Source organism: Phyllobates terribilis, unplaced genomic scaffold (assembly GCF_046119375.1).
Source record: "Phyllobates terribilis strain yellow unplaced genomic scaffold, ASM4611937v1 Scaffold_4__5_contigs__length_816908805, whole genome shotgun sequence".
In the NCBI taxonomy this organism is placed as follows: Eukaryota; Metazoa; Chordata; class Amphibia; order Anura; family Dendrobatidae; genus Phyllobates; species Phyllobates terribilis.
Genome location: NW_027362764.1, coordinates 56,730,728 through 56,748,118, shown reverse-complemented (window position 1 = coordinate 56,748,118; position 17,391 = coordinate 56,730,728). Strand labels below are relative to the sequence as shown.

The following is a 17,391-nucleotide window of genomic DNA, read 5'->3' as shown; positions in this document are numbered from 1 at the left end:
GCAGTGCTGCACTTTATGTACATGCTCAGTAGTGAGGCAGTGCTGCACTTTATGTACATGCTCAGTAGTGAGGCTGTGCTGCACTTTATGCACATGCTCAGTAGTGAGGCATTGATGCACTTTATGTACATGCTCAGCAGTGAGGCCTTTCTGCACTTTATGTACATGCTCAGTAGTGAGGCAGTGCTGCACTTTATGTACATGCTCAGTAGTGAGGCAGTGCTGCACTTTATGTACATGCTCAGTAGTGAGGCAGTGCTGCACTTTATGTACATGCTCAGTAGTGAGGCAGTGCTGCACTTTATGTACATGCTCAGTAGTGAGGCTGTGCTGCACTTTATGTACATGCTCAGTAGTGAGGCAGTGCTGCACTTTATGCACATGCTCAGTAGTGAGGCAGTGCTGCACTTTATGTACATGCTCAGTAGTGAGGCAGTGCTGCACTTTATGTACATGCTCAGTAGTGAGGCCGTGCTGCACTTTATGTACATGCTCAGTAGTCAGACCATGCTGCACTTTATGTACATGCTCAGTAGTGAGGCCGTGCTGCACTTTATGTACATGCTCAGCAGTGAGGCCGTGCTGCACTTTATGTACATGCTCAGTAGTGAGGCCATGCTGCACTTTATGTACATGCTCAGCAGTGAGGCAGTGCTGCACTTTATGTACATGCTCAGCAGTGAGGCCTTTCTGCACTTTATGTACATGCTCAGTAGTGAGGCAGTGCTGCACTTTATGTACATGCTCAGTAGTGAGGCAGTGCTGCACTTTATGTACATGCTCAGTAGTGAGGCAGTGCTGCACTTTATGTACATGCTCAGTAGTGAGGCAGTGCTGCACTTTATGTACATGCTCAGTAGTGAGGCAGTGCTGCACTTTATGTACATGCTCAGCAGTGAGGCTGTGCTGCACTTTATGTACATGGTCAGCAGTGAGGCAGTGCTGCACTTTATGTACATGTTCAGTAGTGAGGCAGTGCTGCACTTTATGTACATGCTCAGCAGTGAGGCAGTGCTGCACTTTATGTACATGTTCAGTAGTGAGGCAGTGCTGCACTTTATGTACATGCTCAGCAGTGAGGCCGTGCTGCACTTTATGTACATGCTCAGCAGTGAGGCTGTGCTGCACTTTATGTACATGCTCAGCAGTGAGGCAGTGCTGCACTTTATGTACATGTTCAGTAGTGAGGCAGTGCTGCACTTTATGTACATGCTCAGTAGTGAGGCAGTGCTGCACTTTATGTACATGCTCAGCAGTGAGGCAGTGCTGCACTTTATGTACATGTTCAGTAGTGAGGCAGTGCTGCACTTTATGTACATGCTCAGTAGTGAGGCTGTGCTGCACTTTATGTACATGCTCAGTAGTGAGGCAGTGCTGCACTTTATGTACATGCTCAGTAGTGAGGCTGTGCTGCACTTTATGTACATGCTCAGCAGTGAGGCCGTGCTGCACTTTATGTACATGCTCAGCAGTGAGGCTGTGCTGCACTTTATGTACATGCTCAGCAGTGAGGCCGTGCTGCACTTTATGTACATGCTCAGCAGTGAGGCCATGCTGTGGAGTCGGAGTTGTAAGTCAGGGAAATTGAGGAGTTTGAGACAGTGGTTTGGCTTACCGACTCCACAGCCCTGGTAACAACTACGATTACAATGAAGCGGTTGTAAAGCTCAAAAAGTTATCTTTCAGTGTGTTAAAAATAGCAAGATATATAAACTAATAATATACGTCAATCACAAAAGATGCCCCAGCCTGATTATATCAGGTCCTGGCATCTCCACTTCCATCTTTGGTTCAACACAGAAGAGAGTTTCCTGGGTCCGCTCGTGACCAGTGCTGTGTGTGAAGGGGCTGGCTGACTGCTCATTTCAAAAGCTAAAGCCAGTCCCCTTTTCCTGCCAGGACTAAAATATACAAAAAAAAAGTAGACTGTTGCTGCCAATCATTGGCCACAATGGAGACTAATGAGACATTGGCTCGCCCAGAGCTGGAGCTGCTTTTGCAGTGTCTCACTGGGGGCTCCTAACAGGGTAACCTCTCTCTATGACATCCATATGTAGTAGTAGGGTATGCTTTATCATTTAATCAGTAAATACATTATTTTTACAGTCATATACTGTATATGACTAGTAGAAATACTAATAGTTATTATTACTCACCAACAATATAGTATGGAGTTGTACGGAAATCCTAGATGTGTCTCCAGACAATCGTTATCTGATATAGTACTAAATAAATCCAGGACCTCTCGGGCCTCGGCAGCAGCATCATCATCATTTTTCGACGTCTGTTCCTTCCACATCACCAGATGGTCTCAATCTGTACATATCTGACTGCGAGTCGTACAGCGGGTGTTCATTCAGGGTTTGGATTATTGTCAAGAAGCTGTTATATCGACATACAGCACATTTCCAATTTCTGGAAGGAAACATATCATGGAAATAAAGGAATGGCTGGACATGTCAGGGAGGACTACCTGGTGGCGTGAGAATATTTTGCTGAACTGGTTCCAATGAAGAAGATGAAAGAAACAAAAAATGACGAAATGTTGGAACTCTGCTCAAGAACCAAAATGGACATGCGTGAAAATGTTCACATGAATCCGGGCCAAGGCCCCACAAATGATACAACATCTGCGATAGCATCCTAATTGCAGAGGCTCCTAGTTCACTTGTGGTTTTGTGCCTGGTTATATCCTCCTCTGAGAATATCTCCAAGATTTCCCCAGTGATATCACAGCTGTCAGGCTGAAGTTTAGGTGCCAACTCTATTACCATGTCAATCAGAAGGAGCAAGTTGGCCGAGTTTGGGAATGGTGGCCCTTAGGAGCTTGCAAAGTGCTGCCTAACGGAAGATAAAGAAACACAAATTATGTAAATGTGCAGACGTTAGATGGAACACAGCCTAAGCCCCAGCACGAGTCTTATGTTTGGTGTTTTAGGCTGCGTCTTCAGAGACTTCAAGACTTAGAAATGATGTACACTTTCCACTGAATATGTTCATTGACTTCCTAAATGCAAAAAATAAGAGCTTTCAAAATAGTCTTTAAACATTTTCAACCATTTTACTGTTATAGAGTGTGTTCAAGCCCTTTATCTAGATAAGTGCTCTACAAGACCGTCAGACTCCTGCCTCCGACTGGCAATCTGTTCTCCTCCTCCCTTCTCTGTGTTTATAGATAGCTCCAGGGAGAGGTATAGGTCGTACAGCGCAGATCAGAGTGTAGAAAGTAGTGAAAGCATCTATGTTCTCAAGGAGGGCAGAGAAAACAGGCTATAGATAGGGAAGAAGTCCAACAAAATCTTCCTCCTGGTTATGACTTTTCCCTTCTCTCAGTGTTAGAGTTAGCAGCAAGGAAGGGGTTGTGCGTGGCAGATTAGAGTATGGAGAAAGAGTAGTGAAAGCATCTATGTTCTCATGGGGGGGCTGAGAAAATAGGTTGTAGATAGGGAAGAAGTCCATCAAAATCCTGCTCCTGGTTACGACTTTCTCTCTGCTCTTTTCCCTTCTCTCAGTGTTAGAGCTAGCAGCAAGAAATGGGTTGTGCATGACAGATTAGCGTATGGAGAAAGAATAGTGAAAGCATCTAAGTTCTCATGAGCGGCAGAGAAAATATTTTGTAAATGGGGAGGAAACCATATTAAAAGAAATTAAGCTGTGCATTACATGAGAGCTAGTGAAGATAGTCTCCTGAACACACAAACTGGATATCAGGGGTTATGAAAACTTTTTAAACTAACAGTAACCACTATCATATGTAAAAATATTTTATTTTCCACTTTTTTTTTTAAGTTACCCTAGGGTAGGGATGGATTTTAATGAAAGAAACGAACCATATTTACCAACCCTGCTTTCCCTTGGAATGAAAGTGTTGATGAGTGGAAACTTAAAATGAGTGGAAATTCCCTTTAAATGACTTAGCAGAACTTCTTATAGTGAGAAAAATAGTAAATGGTGAACATTACAGGGCCAGGATCTTTTAGAGTTTTTGTAACAGCAGATTTTTTTTTTACTAATCGATGACCGATTCCCCTATTTTTTTTTGTCTCTTTCAGACCTTTGTTTCGTGGAAACTCTGATGTGGATCAGCTAGAGAAGATATTTGAGTAAGTTGCAGAATGGGATTTACTGATTGGTAATCATAGGACGAATGGACAGTGCCCTGAAAAAAAGTACCCCCACCCCCCCTCCCATTTAGAGGTCTCTTTTGCTAGTCATACTGAATATTTGTGGCTCTGTAAACATAATAAATAGCTTTGCTCCTGGAATGCCCCATACGTACCTTATAAGTCAGTGACTGGCAGCAGTAAATTTCCTGATTCCATGTCCCGTGCGTGAATGGAGCATGGTCATAGATGCGCGTTACTGCTCCGGAAAAAGTAGAGCGCAGCTCTCTGTTCTCGCTCTGTTATGAAGCAATATCATTCATGGGTGTCCCAGTAGTTAGACCCCCTAGTGATTACACATATATGTATATAAATTATGTTGCCTAGGACCCCCATAACTCATCCCCTAATGATAATGAGATGACTCTGGTCATTCTGTCTTAGTCTACATAGCAATAATAAAAAATGCCAGACCAAAAAGTATCAGTTCTGTCTACTCTGCACTAGTGAACAGTATAAAAAGTAAAATAATTCTGGATATTTTTTATATAGAGAATGAAAAAAAAAAATTACTAAAAAAAAATAAACAACACCAAGAAAAGGGAGAATGAATTTCTGATTTCCATTTTACAATATTTCCTGATCGTACATACCCTCTAAGATGAGTAATGAACATATTGTCTCAACCACTAACCAGCTGCCACTATATTTCTCAGGAGCAATGTCTCCCCCTGGTGATTATCGATTTAGCAGACGTGATTGGATTAATCTGCATGAAATTTTATGCAAGTTGCAGCATGAAACAGCCGGAGAAGGAATTATATGACTTGTACATATGGTATCTCTGTGTTTTTTATCGTCAGCGTCATTGGTCTTCCGGAAGAAGAGTCATGGCCGAGTGAGGTTGCCGTTCCTCAGAGCGCTTTTCATTACAGACAACCTCAATCCATAGAAGATGTCGTTCCAGACATTGATGAGCTGGGCAAAGAATTACTTATGGTAAGTCATTTCCCCATGTCATCCTCATGCCACGCAGTTTAGGACCGGAGTCTTCAAGGTTTTGCCCTGTTCCGTGCAGAGGAATTGCATTCTTTTGTGCATGCGTCAGTCCTGATGTCACTTTCTGGTCATCCGCTTTCATCATTGCATCATCTCTGCCTTTCAACGTGGTGTCAACAGTTTTGCACAGATACTGCAGCGAGGAGTGATGAAGCCAATGGCGCAAAAGTGACAGGGGAACTAGTGTGTGCGCAAAAGAAAATCGATTTTCCCAGGGGTTGAAACTGTATGCGAGTGTAATACTAAATATTGTTATCCTGACTGTATAACTCATATCTATAATATCTTTTTTTACGTTTCTACTTGATTTTCAGCAAATATTAATACAGAATATAACATATATACAGTACAGACCAAAAGTTTGGACAAACCTCATTTAAAGATTTTTCTGTATTTTCATGACTATGAAAATTGTACATTCACACTGAAGGCATCAAAACTATGAATTAACACATGTGGAATTATATACTTAACAAAAAAGTGTGAAACAACTGAAAATATGTCTTATATTCTAGGTTCTTCAAAGTAGCCACCTTTGGCTTTGATGACTGCTTTGCACACTCTTGGCATTCTCTTGATGAGCTTCAAGAGGTAGTCACCTGAAATGGTCTTCCAACAATCTTGAAGGAGTTCCCAGAGATGCTTAGCACTTGTTGGCCCTTCTGCCTTCACTCTGCGGTCCAGCTCACCCCAAACCATCTCAATTGGGTTCAGGTCTGGTGACTGTGGAGGCCAGGTCATCTGGTGTAGCACCCCATCACTCTCCTTCTTGGTCAAATAGCCCTTACACAGCCTGGAGGTGTGTTTGGGGTCATTGTCCTGTTGAACAATAAATGATGGTCCAACTAGACTTAAACCGGATGGAATAGCATGCCGCTGCAAGATGCTGTGGTAGCCATGCTGGTTCAGTATGCCTTCAATTTTGAATAAATCCCCAACAGTGTCACCAGCCAAGCACCCCCACACCATCACACCTCCTCCTCCATGCTTCACATTGGGGACCAGGCATGTAGAGTCCATCCGTTCACCTTTTCTGCGTCACACAAAGACACGGTGGTTGGAACCAAAGATCTCAAATTTGGACTCATCAGACCAAAGCACAGATTTCCACTGGTCTAATGTCCATTCCTTGTGTTCTTTAGCCCAAACAAGTCTCTTCTGATTGTTGCCTGTCCTTAGCAGTGGTTTCCTAGCAGCTATTTTACCATGAAGGCCTGCTGCACAAAGTCTCCTCTTAACAGTTGTTGAAGAGATGTGTCTGCTGCTAGAACTCTGTGTGGCATTGACCTGGTCTCTAATCTGAGCTGCTGTTAACCTGCAATTTCTGAGGCTGGTGACTCGGATAAACTTATCCTCAGAAGCAGAGGTGACTCTTGGTCTTCCTTTCCTGGGGCGGTCCTCATGTGAGCCAGTTTCTTTGTAGCGCTTGATGGTTTTTGCAACTGCACTTGGGGACACTTTCAAAGTTTTCCCAATTTTTCGCACTGACTGACCTTCATTTCTTAAAGTAATGATGGCCACTCGTTTTTCTTTACTTAGCTGCTTTTTTCTTGCCATAATACAAATTCTAACAGTCTATTCAGTAGAACTATCAGCTGTGTATCCACCAGACTTCTGCACAACACAACTGATGGTCCCAACCCCATTTATAAGGCAAGAAATCCCACTTCTTAAACCTGACAGGGCACACCTGTGAAGTGAAAACCATTTCCGGTGACTACCTCTTAAAGCTCATCAAGAGAATGCCAAGAGTGTGCAAAGCAGTCATCAAAGCAAAAGGTGGCTACTTTGAAGAACCTAGAATATAAGACATATTTTCAGTTGTTTCACACTTTTTTGTTAAGTATATAATTCCACATGTGTTAATTCATAGTTTTGATGCCTTCATTGTGAATGTACAATTTTCACAGTCATGAAAATACAGAAAAATCTTTAAATGAGAAGGTGTGTCCAAACTTTTGGTCTGTACTGTATGTATTTAGATTTCTTTATTATATTTATAGTTTATATGTGTGTACATATAATATACACACAATACAGAATGTAAATACACAAGTCCAAGTCATGTTTACACATTGCAGAAAATTTCCTCTGTGGATTTGCTCACATGCGGAATTTGTCTCTTACTTTACCCTATTGCATTGCATAGGATGAAAACCCGCCCAAGAACGCGCACGCTGCAGATTTGCATGCTCATTTTTCCGTGTGTATTTTTCGGCAGCGTGTGAATGTGCTTTGTACTGTAAATTGGTGCACAGTCTGCAGTAAATCTTGAGTGCGTCAATATACCGTAGGAAGACCCTTGTAGACCTGCTTGATGAAAACCCCGCACAAGAAAGAACATGCTGCAGATTTGCATGCTCCCTTTTCCGTGTTGATTTTTTCTTGCACCCTGTGTATGTGCTCTGTAACGTAAATTGCTGCAGATACGTGGTGCAGAGTCTGCAGCAAATCCTGAACGAGTGAACATACCATAGGAAGGAACTTGTGAACCTGCTTGATGAAAACTCGCACAAGAAAGAACATGCTGCAGATTCGCACGCTCCCATTTTTGATTGGATTTTTTCTGCAGCGTGTGAATATGTTTGTACTGTAAATTGCTGCGGATGTGTGGTGCAGAGTCTGCAGCAAATCCTGAGCAATGAGCTTGTTGAGGAATACATGCTTCAGAAAAGGTGGGGACCAATCCTGTCCAGTATAGGACAATTGTAAATGTGAGGTCAGAGGAGTGGAAATTAAAGGAGTCGTCAAGCTATTGGATACTGATGACTATCTTTTAAAATAAGTCATCAATATAAAGTCAGAGGGTTGTGACCTCTGGCACCCCCAATGATCAACTCCGGTAGTATTCGGAGCATCTCTGTACATTATGTAGTGGCCGTACTGCAGCTCAGATCACATTTACTTGAATAGGAGCTGAGATTCAGTACCCGAGGGCGTCTACTACACATTGTACGGAGCTGTTCTGTTCCGGTACCGCGATGGAGGTGCCGATTTTATGACCACGTACCAATCTGATATTGATGATTGGTCTTGGACAATCCCTTTAACGCTGACTTCATGTAAAATCGTGAATCCTACCTTCTCTGTTTTCTCTGTTTTCCTGCAGAAATTCTTGACGTTCAGCCCAGACAAGCGGATAACGGCATTCGGCGCCCTGTCACATTCTTACTTTGACGATTTACAGACAAGCAATAACAGTTTGGATCGTCACCGGGTGTGCGGGCCGAGGGCGGCCGATGAGACAATGGCTGAAGCCAAGAGTCCTTGAGTTTGGTGTTCATGATACGGACAACACAACTTTGCCGGGAGGGGATCACGGGAAGCCATTGACACGCAGCAGTCTGCTAAGGAACTCTGTTTACTTCATTGAAATCAATGCAAGCCCAGCGCAGCTTCTTCTGTTGTGTTATGAGTTTTGTTCCTTTTTTTCTGTCGCTGGATGGTTGTGTAAAGCTGCTGAGCAATGATGCTGCCTTTAATTTAACATTGAGGCTGGCAGTGTTGTGTAGGGTAATCCAGTCACTGCCACCACACCATGGACTCCATTCTACCAGCTGCTAAACTTAGAAGTTTCTGTTTCATTGCTTTTTGTTAAAATGTTCCCTGTACCTACAGAGCGAGACATCTACTTAGTAGGAAGAATGTTTATGTCGCTTGTCAGTAAGGACGTGTCTGGACGAGCGTATTTCACGGACATATGAGGCTGTGAGATCCGCGGTCCATATACGATCTGTGAAACTAGCCCGTCTGAACCTCTGGCTAAGCCACGAAAGTCTGAATGACTAAAGGGGTATTCCAACTCCTAAACACACTTATAAAAAGTTGCTCCAAAAATTTCCAACAATTTGTCGCTAATCCCACATCTCCGCTCACTAGGGTCCGGTCACTGGCCACAGCTGTGACATGTCGTACCACTGACCGGTAACATTGGAAGGATGCATAATTCAAAGTATAGTGGAATTTTTTTTTTAGCAACTTAAATGTGTTTTTTTGTGGTTAAAAAACAACAACTCTATACCACACTCATCAATTGCATAGATATACAGAGTGCTGCTTTACTAGATCTCTAAAGGGGTTGTCCGACATCAAAATAAATTATATTTTGGGCTCGGATGGTTCCAGTGCCCCTGTGGATCCAGTAATAGTCTACTCCTGAGGTTTGTACTGGCTCTGGAAACTTTGGTCCATTTGAAGGTCTCACTACCGCTGCAGTCAGTCACAGGATGCAGTGGTAACTGAGACTTTCTAATGGAACCTTTGCTAAATTTACCGGAAGCACTGGAAGGAGAGTACACCTCTTTATGAATGTAATAGTACACCTGTTTATGAATGTAATAGTACACCTGTTTATGAATGTAATAGTACACCTGTTTATGAATTTAAGATCATCCATGCCCCCCAAAAATTATTTCAGCATCGAAAAGAACCTTTAAAATATATATATATATTTTTTTATTGACTCCTCATAACATATACTGCTAATCTCTGGGCGTCTGGGTCTTCCAAAAAATTGCCCATAGACTTTCTATTAATCTTGTACACCGTTTTGTGAACTTGCTCCTTCAGGGTCTCTGCTCTTCGGCGTGAGCATGCACACTTTGAGCTATCGGTGGTGGTCTCAAGAACCGGACCCTCACCGATGTGCAGAACATGTAACAAGTGAAGAAGATATAAAAAAAAAAATGACAGGTTTTTATACTGTCGGCTGCGTTACCTGCGACATTCACCGATCTTACTCGTTGATTTTAATTTTTTTGCTACTATAGCCGGTGGTCTACCCTCATACCAATACTATAGCGTGTGGCTCTATGACTGCTCCCGCCGAGCCAAGCCATTCTCTCTACTGTGGCCAGTTGTGGTGGCCGTGGGGCGCTCTCGGGGATTGTAGACCACACGATTGGTTACGCTACTGTCTGTCTCTACGGCTGGATCGTGAGAGAGGCTACTTTCCTAGGTGAGGTTAAAGGTAGACTGCACGCCATAGTGGCATGTCACACGTCACTGGTGCGGCAAGAACAGACTCCGATATCTCCGCTTCCTGGACTCTTGTGTGACTTCATTGACTATGATGAAATTTCGATTTTCAGGATGTGAGTGGTGCAGACTTTTTAAAAAAAAATAAATAAATAAATAAAATTCTGGGCAGAATTGATACAGTGTTATGTCTAGTTCCGCCCATATAAGGGTGGAGCATGACACAGGACATCAATAAGGTCCGCCTCCTGGACTAGACAGACATAACACATTCTATCAGCTTTGTTTTGAGTATTTCTTCAATACTAGATGAGACCACAACACGGCCGCCCTCGCGGTGAGCATTAATAGTCCCGATTGTAAATGTATTAGTGATGTCTGAGGAACAAGTCAGTCTTCAGGATACGGTACCGGGGCCATGTTCCGTGTTTTTAGTGGTCCTAAGATGGGACGATTGGTACAGGGCAGTTTTAGTAAATGTTAATTTTGGTGCATTTTTTTGTTGTATTTTATATATTACTCAGATGTGTAAAGAGTTTTATAGAACATATATCTGATGGAAGGCACCGAACTCTGTTCTCTGTTTTTGGTTCGTTTTGTTATTTTTTTTTAATACTAAATGAGAAATGTATGAAATGAAATGAGCAATAAATAAAAGATATTTAACCATCTGGTAAGAATGGATGGCGGAAGTCCTCCTCTGACCTTCTGCACAAGTCCTTTAATGCGGCATCCTGCAGACACGCACATGAGCCCAGGACCCCTATGCGGTGGGCTACACGCAAGATGTGATTTCAATGACTGCTGAAATGTAAAACATAAGCTTTTTTTTGTGTGTGTGTGTTTTTTTAAGTTAACATTAATTAAGGTGACGAGTGTCAGACCCTTGCCGGTCAGGGGGCTGCTGAAGTTCCCGTCTGCTTTTTGATACTCCGGCGAAGCTCAGCCTGTGGCTGGGCTTCATAGGAGATTGTGAACAGTACTATATACTGCAATTCTTGGGTATTGCTGTATATAGCTCAAACGATCGCTGGTTTTAAGTGCCCTATGTATGAAGACAAAAAAAAGTGGAAAGGTAATAAAAAAAAAAAAAGATTAAAACATTTTAAAAAATCAAATCACCCTCCTTTGTCCTAGTTAAAATAAGGAAATTTTAAAAAACAGACATGTTCGGCACAGCCGCGTTAGTAAAAGTCTGATCTATCGAAATATAAAATTGTTTACCTTTATGGCAAAGGTTGTAATGCAAAAAAAAAACCCAAAACATTTAAATGATAAAATCGACTTTTTTTTTTTTTTGTCACTGACCCCCCCCCCCCACCAAAAAAAATGCAATAAAAAGTGATGAAAACAACATATATATATATACACCAAAATGGCACCAATAAAAACAGCACAAAAAGCAAGCTCTCATACGGTCCAGTCAACGGAAAAAAAAAAAGTTCAGAAATTTTTAAAGACACTAAAATAATAAAATAAAAAAAGTTTGGTATCGCAGTAATCCTGCTGACCTGGATAACCATGTTGACTGGTCATTTTCACTGCACAATGAGTGTCGTAAAAATGAACTAAAAAAAAAAAAAAACTGGTGGAATTGTGTTTTTTTTAACGATTAACTCGCTTGGAATGTTTTTTTCCGTTTTTCATGACTTTGTAAGGTAAAGTGAATGGCGTCATTAGAAACGACAACTCATCCCACAAAAACAATGTAGACAAATAAGGATTGTGATAAGGATATTTGGTAAAACAACAATCATTTTTCAGAACTACAGCAAGCAGCCCAGTAAGTGACATAGCACTGGAATTGCCCTTATATTATGCTGCTCTCAGATGAGGCAGCAAAACCTGGTAACAGATTCCCTCCAAGATGTAAAAATCAACCCTCTTTTGCTCTAATGTTCTGTTATGAGCTTTCAGAATGAGACTGTGGACTGAACCCTTCTAATTTCTGAAGAAAGGCACCCAGGATCTACTCAGGACTTACCTGAGGTCACTGGACACCCAACTGTAGGTCCCAGATGGAAGAGACGCTTTTTAAGATTGGCTCCTGTTCACTCACGCATGATCTATTCACAAATCAGCTGAGAGGAGCTCAGAAAAAGACTGATAAGAGTTACAAACTCTTTGTAATGGGCTCACTGACAAATTTTCAGTTAACTTATTCTGCAGCCAGCAATAGACAGTGCAACCCAGAGTCTATATAATAATCTTTTTATTTATATGGCGCCAACATATTCCGCAGCGCTTTACAATTCAGACAATTTACAGACATTATCATAACTGTCCCCATTGGGGCTCACAATCTACATTCCCTATCAGTACATCTTTGGAGTGTGGGAGGAAACCGGAGAACCCGGATGTCAGGGTTCCACAGGGACGACACCAGGGAGATCACACAATATCTCACCGCTGCCGTCACTCTGTCAGAATGTTGTCAGAAATTCGTGAGCACACGATCCCGACTACTCACTACAAATGTATCGGCAAGCGACCAGTGAGCGTATGGCGTCAGACCTCCGGATTCCTACGCATGGAATATGTGTATATGACGCGCCCCCTGGGCCTGTGTTGTGCAGGGGATACCCGGAGCCGGATCGCTGGGGGTTGTAGTCTCCGTGGCGGTGACCCGGTCCGTGCCCAGGGCGGTCAAACCAGTGGCAGTCTTAGGTAATAACAATGTCCGACTACGCCACCCGTGGATTGCGGTCAGTGGGGACCGCCGCTGCGCTGCAGACCGCCGAGTATGGAATAACTCCCCACGGGAAAAGTATTGCCTCAGGGCAGCTAGTGTGGATGATGGGAGTGATGGTGTGAGCGTCCCAGTACTGATGGTGCTGGTGCGGCAGTGAAACACAGAGACTTGTGGTGCAGTTTCCAAAGCTTTACTCACGGTTGTTATTCTGGTCACTTGTGCACATGAAGGACCGCCTGAGCCGTGCTGCGTTCACCAGGCAAGGGGCTCGAGCAACTCCCAGGCAATTCCAGAGCGTGGCACAGGGCTCCCTTCCTTTCCTTTCTCTGGCCGTCCCCACCAGTGACCCACCTTTGTCCAGCTTCCTCGGGCCTTCTGTTGGCGAAACCTGTCTCCGGTTTCCCTGACCCTATGTGGTATGCTTTCCTGGTGGATGTAGTGAGGGGTCGCACCAAGATGTGGTCACAACCTCCGGTTTTGGCTGAGGATTAGTCGCCTCCACCAATTTGGGTTCCGGTACCCTGCTCTGCCAACCCTTCACCCTGTATCTCCTGGGCATATGGGGTTCCTTCTGTCCTCGTGTCTCTGGGCCTTTCTCTGTGTTCCTTGCTTCCTTTCTCCTCTGTTCCAGTTCCTTTCTTACTTTCCTTTCCGTTCCTTCTCCTCTCTCTTTCTGCTGTTTCTGGCCTCCACTCCAGGCCTGCCTCTGGAGCTGGACCCAGACTGAGCCACAGCTCCCTGCCAGCCCTCTCTGGCTGAACTCCTCTCTGAACTGAACTAACTCTAAGATGGTGCCCACCTTAAATACCTCCTTCTATGTGTGAGCCCAGGTGACTAGCAACCAATGGGCTCCTACCTATGCCCAGAGACCCACCCCTATCTGCTCCTACACCACTGGGTATTCCACCCCCTCCCCACTCCAGCCAGGGACAGATGCTGTCGTGCCTGCACTTCTGTCTAGTGGGAGCACCGTTGACCTGTCCCTCGGAAATGGGGTGTGTGTGGTGCATGCAGCTAAACGAGTCCTGGTCCACACTCCATCCTTACCCGGGAGTGGAATATCACACCTCTGGTTTGAGGTGCAATACCCCTATAGCAGCAGAGCCCTCGGGGTGCTACATATACACCCCCGTACGGTCACTGTCAGCTTCACGATAACCCAATTATTATTATTCGCTGCCACCAACAGCCGAGTTTGAAATATAATACATTCCTGGCTGGACACCTGCGTCCTGGTAGCGTATATGGCTTCGGGGGAGGGAACGATTACAGAGCACAAGAAACAACACTATTAAATTTTATATTTAATCCAAAAGGAAGGCAGTGTTATGAAAAATATACAAGATTTTACAAAAGGGTACATTACAATATAGAATATACAGTTACACAAAATAAACAGGATTAAAGAAGACTTGTGTACTAGACAGATCGCTGAGACGATTCCGTTTAGCTGGAGGGGGCACGCCCCACTTATTGATTTGACTGTTGTTGGACAGGATCCGTTACTTATAGTTTCTATACCCCCCTGGCAATGGATATGGATCAATCTTCAGTTGGATCTTTTATCCCGAAGAGGGGACCTGCCAACACACCCCTTGTGCTGACATCATGTGGGCTGGGCTCCACCCTTCATGTTTTTATTAAAAACTCTAACTTCTTTGATAACTCCTCACTGGTTGATCGCAGAAGCCCGAAAGTGATACCATATTTTTATTATGAAATTACCTTTCCATAGAGACTACACATAGCATAGTTGCGATCCGTTATACTGTTACTTTTGCGCCACAGCCCCTCGGAGGGGCTTACAGTGACAGAAAAATATTCATATTGTTTCTTAGCTGACCCTGTCACTAAAAATATGGGTCCCATTATTATCAGAATTATGGAACTTGAGATATTCCATATAAGACGCACCTAGAGGAGGAAAAAAAAATTTTAAATTAAGCAAAAAATGTGTTTATGATGCACTTTTAAGGGGGAGGGGGTCTTCTGCTGACACTGGTATAGGGGTAATATCCCCCAATTCTGACAATATCCCCTATCCTGGTATATATGCCCCCCCCCCTTCCTTTTATACGTGGTCCTCATCCCGGTATGCCTGGCATCCCTCCATCCTGGTATGCATGGAACCCCTCCATCCTGGTATGCATGGCACCCCTAATCCCTATCCTGGCATGCATGGCACCCCTCATCCCTATCCTGGTATGCATGGCACCCCTCATCCCTATCCTGGTATGCATGGCACCCCTCATCCCTGTCCTGGTATGCATGGCACCCCTCATCCCTGTCCTGGTATGCATGGCACCCTTCATCCCCATCCTGGTATGCATGGCACCCCTAATCCCCATCCTGGTATGAATGGCACCCCTAATCCCCATCCTGGTATGCATGGCACCCCTGATCCCTATCCTGGTATGCATGGCACCCCTCATCCTTATCCTGTTATGTATGGCCCCCTCATCTTTATCCTGTTATGTATGGCCCCCTCATCCTTACCCTGGTATGTATGGCCCCCTCATCCTTATCCTAGTATGCATGGTCCCCCTAATCCCCATCAGGCTGCACATAAAAAAAAATAAACACTCATACTCCCCTTTCTTCTCTCTCCTCCAGCGCTGAATCCGGTCTGCCCGCACTGATCTCTCCATGTGAGCCGCGCGTGACGTCACTACCATGCGGGGCTCACAAAGAGAGATCAGCTGCCGGAAATCACTGCTCCCCACGCCGGGACTGCGTGCGCGGGGAGCAGTGACTTCACTCTTCATAGCCGGCACATAGTGTAGCTGCTGTGCTGCGGCTCCTGCTGCTGCCGGGCTCTCGCGTGTGCCCGCTTATTAAAGGGCATGAATATTCACCCCCTCCCCACGCCCATGGGCGTGGAGAGAGGTTGAATATTCATGCCCTTTAACAGCGGGCACAGGCAATTCCGGCAGCAGTAGGAGCCGCTACACTGTGTGCCGCTATTAAGGAGCATGAATATTCAGTGCTCCCCACGCCCCATGGGCGTGGGGAACAGTGAATATTCATTTTCTTTAGGAGTGGGGACAGTATAGGCTGCAGCAGGCGGCTGCTGCCTCCTGTGCCCCGCTCCTCCAACGCTAGACGCACCCCCATTTTCCTCCAAAATTTTGGAGGAACAAAGTGCATCTTATAGTCCGAAAAATACGGTAATAAAAAAAATAAAAGTGAAAAATATATAGGTACATTTATTAGCTGATGAGATATCCAGCCCCTGCAAATAAATTAATTTTAACGTTAATGAATTTGGAGCATCTTTCAGCAGTCGTGTACCACCGCACTGGAGTACATTGTTGTCATAAGCCACTTTTGACAAAAAGTGGGCGGACCTGCACTGGACCCGTGTAAAAATGGCAAAAATCACACAAGTTTTCCAGGAATTTCCAACTATTCTAAACCAGAGGTCTGTTGAAAACTGTTTGATGAATCTGATGCTTAGACTATGAAACCTGCTGCATTACAAATGTAGCTCTGGAGTATACAGGATGTAACTCAGGATCAGTACAGGATCAGTAATGTAATGTATGTACACAGTGACCACACCAGCAGAATAGTGAGTGCAGCTCTGTATTATAATACAGAATGTAACTCAGGATCAGTAATGTAATGTATATACACTGTTGCATTATCATGCATGAAATGATCTCGATGGTCCAGATGGATGGAGTGGAGGATGGCTGGTTGATGGACACCCCATGCAAACACGGCTACGGCGCTAACAAGGAGGAGGTGGAGTAATGTTTTGGGCTGGAATCATGGGGAGAGAGATTGTCGGCCCTTTTAGGATCTCTGAAGGGGTAAAGATGAACTCCATAATGTATGTTGAGTTTTTCAAACAGCACTTCCTTCCATGGTTCAAGAAGAAGAACCGTGCATTCCGCAGCAAGATCATTTTCATGCACGATAATGCCCCGTCTCATGCTGCACATAACACATCTGCATCTCTGGCTGCTATGGGCATAAAAGGGGACAAACTTATGGTGTGGCCCCCATGCTCCCCTGACCTCAACCCCATTGAGAACCTCTGGAGCATCATCAAAAGGAGTGTCTATGATGGCAGGAGGCAGTTCACATCTAAGCAACAGCTCTGGGAGGGTATTCTGTCCTCATGCAAAACAATTGAAGCAGAAACCATCCAAAACCTGACAAATTCAATGGACGAGAGAGTTCAGAAGCTCCTTTCGAACAGGGGTCCTATGTGCAAATGTAACATCTCCTAGAATAAAGTTTTGAGTTGAAAACTGTTTGATTTCAGTTTGTAATAACCTGCTAATGCTTATAATTTCAAAAATGTCTATTTTTTTGTTCTGTATTAAAATGAAAAGGTTGAAAACTCTGCTGTGCATAATAATTTGGAACATGCATTTTGAGTGCAGTTTGAGTTTTTTTTTTAAAAATATACTGTTATCATAGGCAGTTTGAACAAAAACCTTTCAATTGTACTCTAATAGTTATTTGACTGGAAAATTACACTGACTGCAATTCATATAGGTAATTTGGGAAAATCTGAGAAAATATTAGTTGCATAATAATTTGGAACAC

The 17,391-nt window shown here is 43.8% G+C and overlaps 1 protein-coding gene across 1 annotated transcript in view; it reads left to right on the top strand.

Annotated features, from left to right (window-relative positions):
- Positions 1-10,805, top strand: part of CDK6 (cyclin dependent kinase 6) — a 186,604-nt gene extending 175,799 nt beyond the window's left edge. The window contains exons 6-8 of the mRNA XM_073677376.1: positions 4,053-4,103; positions 4,967-5,102; positions 8,272-10,805. Of these exons, the coding sequence (XP_073533477.1) occupies positions 4,053-4,103; positions 4,967-5,102; positions 8,272-8,433 (349 nt within the window). The 3' untranslated portion in view covers positions 8,434-10,805. The remainder of the gene's footprint in view (positions 1-4,052; positions 4,104-4,966; positions 5,103-8,271) is intronic.
- The last annotated feature ends 6,586 nt before the right edge of the window (positions 10,806-17,391 follow it).